The 6,302-nt window shown below is 50.8% G+C and overlaps 1 protein-coding gene across 1 annotated transcript; it reads right to left on the minus strand.

Annotated features, from left to right (window-relative positions):
* Positions 1 to 1,688: 1,688 nt before the first annotated feature.
* On the minus strand, positions 1,689 to 6,068 carry LOC122373333 (xylose isomerase-like). The gene is made up of 8 exons (XM_043351296.1): positions 5,712 to 6,068; positions 4,628 to 4,891; positions 4,247 to 4,412; positions 3,805 to 4,010; positions 3,383 to 3,593; positions 2,920 to 3,040; positions 2,508 to 2,714; positions 1,689 to 1,948 (listed from the first exon to the last, which is right to left on the minus strand). Exons 1-8 carry the CDS (start codon positions 5,782 to 5,784, stop codon positions 1,817 to 1,819), a joined length of 1,380 nt encoding a protein of 459 aa, XP_043207231.1. The 5' UTR covers positions 5,785 to 6,068; the 3' UTR covers positions 1,689 to 1,816.
* Positions 6,069 to 6,302: the final 234 nt, after the last annotated feature.

Genomic DNA, 6,302 nt, shown 5'->3' on the forward strand with positions numbered 1-6,302 from the left:
TGGCATTGATTATACATCGCATGGGAGGCGGGCCGCTACGAAATGGTGGGTGGGGCGCAGCCAGGAATTCAGCTGGACGTATTGGGGCGGAAGCAAACATACCACAAGGGATACCAAGATAGAAAATAAGACTGTAAGATAATTATATAGGTATCTGACTTTGTTCTCCTTTTGAGGTCCAAATTACATATTTTAAAAGATGTATAATCAATGAATAAGATTTGCTGGCGCAAAATAAACGTTTTATCAGTTTCAGCGATGCAGCGAAGCTTGTAATAAGATTGCATGCAAATTGCTTTTATAAAATGAACACAATACAGCACATGCTTGTATCTAGAGTATTATAATGCCGGATATATACATAGCCCAAAAGGTTGAACGACTCACAACTTTCACTCACCTTTCGGTGTAATCCAGCGGGTCGTCTGTTGGTCTGACAACTCTCAATGGTTTCAGTGTTGTCACTGACAGTCACACCCGAGCAGCCACATCGACAAGAGCTGACCCGTTCCACCCCAGTGACGGTTTTCGTCGGACGGACCCGACCTCAGAGCAGCGCGCCCGGTCGCTCGATCCTGCCACTGCAGCCCTCAGCTGAGCGCAGTGGCGACGGCGACAACCCCCCCCCCCCCCAGCTGGGGAATTTGGCAGCCGCCCCGCCGGTCGACGCCCGTCGACGGTCTGCCGTCGGTGACGGTACGCGTACCGTCACTCGAGAGAGTCGACGGGACAGGTGATGGAGCGGCGCCGGTCACCGGTCGCAGGGCTCCTCGGTACGCAATGCATACCACGGCACACACCTGACAGCATGGCAGCTCGCGCAGAGCGGCCGGGCGCCGCACATGCCACTGTGCGCCTCCGATTTCGCCCCTCTCTCCGCAACAGCTCCACTTGGGTGATGGGATGAGGGAATGACGGTACAGCCTGTTAGCACGTAAATCAAGGAGCATTGAAAGCGTGGGAGGGTGGAAAGTTAGTATTTGCTGCACGACGTAATAATATGCATAGCTATGTTTTTTTTTTTTCCTTAGCTGCTCAATTTCAAATAATTCTAGACTATGATCCTTTTTTTAGTTCCCGAAGCAATGTAAATTGAAAACAAACGGATGGCTTTTTATTTGGGCACATTGATTAGTCTTTTTATGCTAAAAGTAAAACTAGTTTTACGACCTATATTCGCCACTGCGGTGCAGTGGCGGGAAATCCGCAACCAGAAAAGGCGCGGAAATTGATGATAGCTGATTTGCCGGCTTGGCTGGACGCTGGTCATAAGGGCACATATGGCATGAAAAGGCATTTCTAAGGACGTTGTTATACTCCATGTATATTTGAACAGCGGAAAATTCAGATGATATGGAAGAAAAATATAGATATAATATAATCGCTGGTACATATTTTCATGAAAATCGCGTTCAATGAATAAAATGAAGCATTGTATGTATAGGTAACAGTAATGCTTTAATGTTGTAGATCGACTATGCAATATGCGTGATAAGGGAAAAGCTATAGTCAGTAAAAAAAAAACGCTCCTCGGGATTCGTTGAATTTTTCCTCGAGGATCGCGCTGGGGGTAAGGAAGCATATTCGATTTTTTCAGACTGTTCGGAAATGGTGCCGAGGCCGACTGCCGAGTAATACACTACGGCGACTGTTTGGCATCAAATATAACACGAATATTGGACAAGCACTATAGTCCATTTCAGTTGCTTTTATTGAACATGTGCACAATTTTACAAACGCCAGTGTGTCATCACTAGAACACAAACTCGAAGACTTCCCCAAGCCAGCCCGCAGTAAGATCAGAAGGCCGTCACGTTCACTTGAGGTCGTGGACGTAGTGGTTGAAGATGGTCTCGTAGTGCTCTTGTTGTCCAGAGGTGGCGGAAGGATTGCCATGTTTGAGAACGTACGCCTCGCAGTCTTCCAGAGTCGCGGTGCCGTTCGAGATCTGAGGATGCACACAATCGACACACGAAATGAGGAAATGGCCACTTGATCATGACAATAGGGTCAGACGGCCCACTGCCAATAGGATGGCGGTTAGTGGCGCACTTGTGCTATTTCCGGTGTCGCCGTATAGTGATAGATATGAATTCCTGTGAATCGTTCGGGAAGAGAACGGCTTGTAAATGAGTTGTCAAGGCTAGAAACGAAAAATCTTATTGCAATTTCCTGGGTGCATGGGGCATGATATGTAGATAGGATTCTATTTCAATAGCAATGTGCGGAATTCAATAGCAAGGTGCAAAATACATGGACAAAACGTTACTTTTATTAAAAGGCACAAACACATTTCTGGCTCCAATGCAGCTACACACATAAGGTACCTATAAAATGTAAAATTTTAAAGAAAAATAAACGGTTTCCCAGTGTCTGCAATGAATGAAAACATGACAACGTCGAATGTCGCCACCACAGAGCATCTTTCAGCATCGTTTGTTCAGCCCGTCCACTGATCCATCCCCATCTGCCAGCTCTCCCCCGTCCACCAGCCCTTTCCTGCCCACCTTGTGCCCCAGTCCGGACTTGTAGGAGCTGTAGCGCTGCTGCACCGCCCTGGCCAGGGTGCCCTCCTGGATGAGCCGGGCGGCCGCCTTCAGACCGCGCGCCATCGTGTCCATGGCTCCCACGTGACCGATGAACAGGTCGCGGGGGTCGGTCGACTCGCGCCGCACCTTGGCGTCAAAGTTCAGTCCGCCCGGCTGAAGGCCGCCCTGTGGGTCACAAAAGATCCGCCAACGATGCTTACTACCAAGCGTATATCTTCGAAGAAGTACGATCACTTAGAATTGAGCCAACATTGGTATTTTTGACGTTGGTAAATTGAGGCAGCATTGGCGAAATTAGTACCTATTGCTCTTATTACTTTTTTTCTTTCTCTTGCCTTCACCCCTTTTTGAATTCACCAGGGGGACATACCTGTTCGATAACGGTCTTCATCACCATGGTAGCCGCCTTGACATCCATGGGGAACTGATCCGTGTCCCAGCCGAGGTCCGGGGAACCCGTGTTGGCGTCGATCGAACCGAGCATCCGCATCCTGTCAGCAGTGGAACATGCACCCCGATGGAAACATACGCCTCACGAATGGCTGCTATATCGGGCAAGGAGTAGAGAACGGAGTGCACAGAATCTCCTAGGTGAGTTGATTGAAAAATAAAGCAGTTTTCGCTATGCATATTTGGGACTCGAGGAGATTATGTCGTCGAGTAAAATTTCAACAACAACGAAGTCATAGCTTGCTCTTCTAGTCCTCCATCCCTCTCTCTCCCTTCTCCCTCCCCCCTCCCTCCCTCTCTCTCTCTCTCTCTCTCTCTCTCTCTCTCTCTCTCTCTCTCTCTCTCTCTCTCTCTCTCTCTCTCTCTCCTCTCGTGTCACTCACGCGGAGGCCATGACGACGTCATGCTCGTAGCTGTGTCCTGCCAGCATCGTATGGTTGGGCTCGATGTTGAGCTTGAAGTGCTTGTCCAGCTGGTGGGTCTTGAGGAAGGCGATGACGGTCATAGCGTCGTAGTCGTATTGGTGACGCGTTGGCTCCTTTGGCTTGGGCTCAATGAGCAGCTGACCCTTGAAGCCGATCTTCTCCTTGTAGGCTGAAGACGAAGACTCGGGTCAGACCGCGTAGAAACTTGGAAATATTCTAGAATGTTTAGCGACTCAGGTGCTCTGGGCTCAGCTGCTAATGGCATCGGGGTATAATGATGATCCACTCATTTGAAGAACGATTTACAAAAATGAGATCATCAAATCAAAAGCCAAACGTGACAGTCTATCATTGTTCTATCCCTCTCCCAGGATCCTCACCAACAACCATACGGAAGAAGTTGGCCATGTGCTGCATCTCCTTGTTGAGGTCTGTGTTGAGCAGGGTCTGGAAGCCCTCACGGCCGCCCCAGAAGACAAAGTTCTCGGCGCCCAGCTTGTGGGCCACCTCGAGTCCTTTGCGCACGGCGGCGCCGGCACAGGCGAACACGTGGGCGTCAGGGTTGGAGGCGGCACCGTTCATATACCTGACGGGGCAGCGTGTTGAGTGTCAGGTGGATAGAGGTCGGATAGCTTTCACCAGCCCCCTATCTCGGCTTAAAGACATGAAAACAAAGACATTGTATAAAAAAAAAAAAACAGCTTGAGAAACTAGTAACAAAACATGTCCAAACGTCAAAGCCGCGTGCTTAAAGTTTGAGATGCATTAGTGGCTAGTGCCTTCGAACCAAGTACCTATGCATGGATTGGGAGGCGACCACACCTGGGGTGGGAGAACAGGTTGCAGGTGGCCCACAGAAGCTTGATGCCGTGCTGCTTCTGCAGCTGCGCGGCCAGCTCCACCATCTCGTCCAGGTTGCGATTGGTCTCCTGCCAGGAGGAGCCCTCAGGAGCGATGTCGCGGTCATGGAACGTCCAGTACTTGTTTCCTGGTGATTTGAGGAAGAGTTGTAGCATACGAGACAATTTGTGCGCTTTTTTGCCATCGAAACTTTTAATGTAAAATAGGTACACAGTTGTTTTTATTTCAGTCACCAGAACAAAATTGGATAGATTCACGTCACAATCTTCCTTTGCTAAGAACTATGTGAACCATTTTACACCTGCGACTACTATGGGATCTTTGTCCTCATGAAATTCTCACCGAGCTTCGCGAAGAACTCGAAGGCGGCGTGCATGCGTCGTTTGGCGTTCTCCAGGGTGTCGGAGCCGTCGTCCCAGGGCCGCGTGATGGTGGGACCCCCGAACGGGTCCAGGCCCGTGGCGCGGAACGAGTGCCAGTAGCAGACGGAGAAGCGCAGCCACTCCTGCATGGAGCGTCCCATCACCTGCTGGCTGGCGTTGTAGTGACGAAACACGAGCGTCTCGTCGGCCGGCGCGTCCGGACGGTACGCGATCGGCGAGATGTCTGCCGGACAGGGAAAAAAGCGGACTAGAAGTGAGGAATAATGCGAACCACCTCGCTTACAGTTTCACAATTCACATCATCGTTGTGATATGCCCTCTTTATTTTGGAGCACCTATAGGTAGGAAACGGAGGACATCTTATTTGCCACTGATGAGGCTTACTGTTCTAACTGCTGAGATCGATTTCCGATCGTTTGGCAGCAGCGAGTCGGCAAGTTTTGCAGGATTTAGTCCTGGACCAACGCTCGGATTGCCGCCTCGAGTGGCGTGTTGACATTATTGTGAGACCTTGAATGTCTAATTTTAGTTGCCCGTGATAGCAGCTCAACACTGATATGGTAGGTATGGCACTGGCAGACAGTTGCGAGGACCGTCATTGAACATTTTAGACGTGGCGTAAGTCGTGGCCGCCTTGATTGAAGAAAGCATTTATTACTAACTAGGTCTAAAATTGTCACGAAAAGGAAACGAGGAACATCATATTTCGCTGTTCGATTCGTTGAATTTGCAATGATATGCATTGGCATATGGTCATGACTCATGAGTCATGACAAAGTTCGATGCAAATGTTCAGGAAACATGCTTACTTATTTTTCATGCTTGAAAAAAAAAACAATGACTGACCGCCAAATGCTAAGTCTGCGTTATTTTTCGATAGCGAGACGTCCTTTATACTCCAAATCGACCGTGGTGTAACGCGTGCATTATGCGACCTACCTATGGGAAATATTTTTTGACAGTTTCGACTTTCGAGCGTACCTGCCTGTGGAAAGCAGCGAATAAGAAACAAGACTTTAGCGAGGAAGCGCCTTCGACCTCACCTGGAAAAGCCTCCTTCATGTCGTCCGAGTTGGCCTCCTTCCTGGCTCGTTTGGCGGGGCTGACTGCTGCCATTGCGGGGTCTCGCGCGCCGTCACTGTTTATATCAGCTGGGTAGGAGCCGGTTTTGGGGGTGCAAACCGCCTTCACGATGCACCGTACACCGTCCGCGTCACAGACACCGTCACAGACACCGTCACACCACACCGCCGCCGGCGCACGTGTCACACCGTCCTCGCCGCGCGCTCACCAACAGCCCTAGCTCCCCCACTGCACCGGTCCTCAGCAGAGTGAGCCCGGCGGGGGGGGGGGAGGGGAGGGGGAGGACGCCGGCCGCGTGGGGTGGCATCGGGTACACCTTTTCCCGGCGTGCTCGGCAACCAAGGTCAGCTACCCTGCGCCGGGGGCGTGTTTACTGATAAACGACTCTGCCGCGTGCACGGAGTGAGGGGCGGGGTGCGGAGAGGGATGCGGGGAGGTGGGTGGGTGGGGGGGTGGGGGGGCAGACACTTCTGCCTGCCGGCGACGAGGTGTCAATGTGGACTGGCATAGGTCGTATATGTCACAACATTTTGTCCAATCCGCTAAATTGC

The sequence above is a fragment of the Amphibalanus amphitrite genome, unplaced genomic scaffold, assembly GCF_019059575.1.
Source record: "Amphibalanus amphitrite isolate SeventyFive unplaced genomic scaffold, NRLGWU_Aamphi_draft 001478F_arrow, whole genome shotgun sequence".
NCBI classification, from domain to species: domain Eukaryota; kingdom Metazoa; phylum Arthropoda; class Thecostraca; order Balanomorpha; family Balanidae; genus Amphibalanus; species Amphibalanus amphitrite.

Bases quoted from the DNA above. Each gene is read 5' to 3' on its own strand.
- LOC122373333 (XM_043351296.1), bottom strand. From the start codon at position 5,784: ATGGCAGCAGTCAGCCCCGCCAAACGAGCCAGGAAGGAGGCCAACTCG. The intron at 3,594-3,804 runs GTGAGGATCCTG...CTTCGTCTTCAG, and splicing joins CTTCTTCCGTATGGTTGTTG to CCTACAAGGAGAAGATCGGC. The intron at 2,715-2,919 runs GTATGTCCCCCT...TGTGACCCACAG, and splicing joins TGAAGACCGTTATCGAACAG to GGCGGCCTTCAGCCGGGCGG.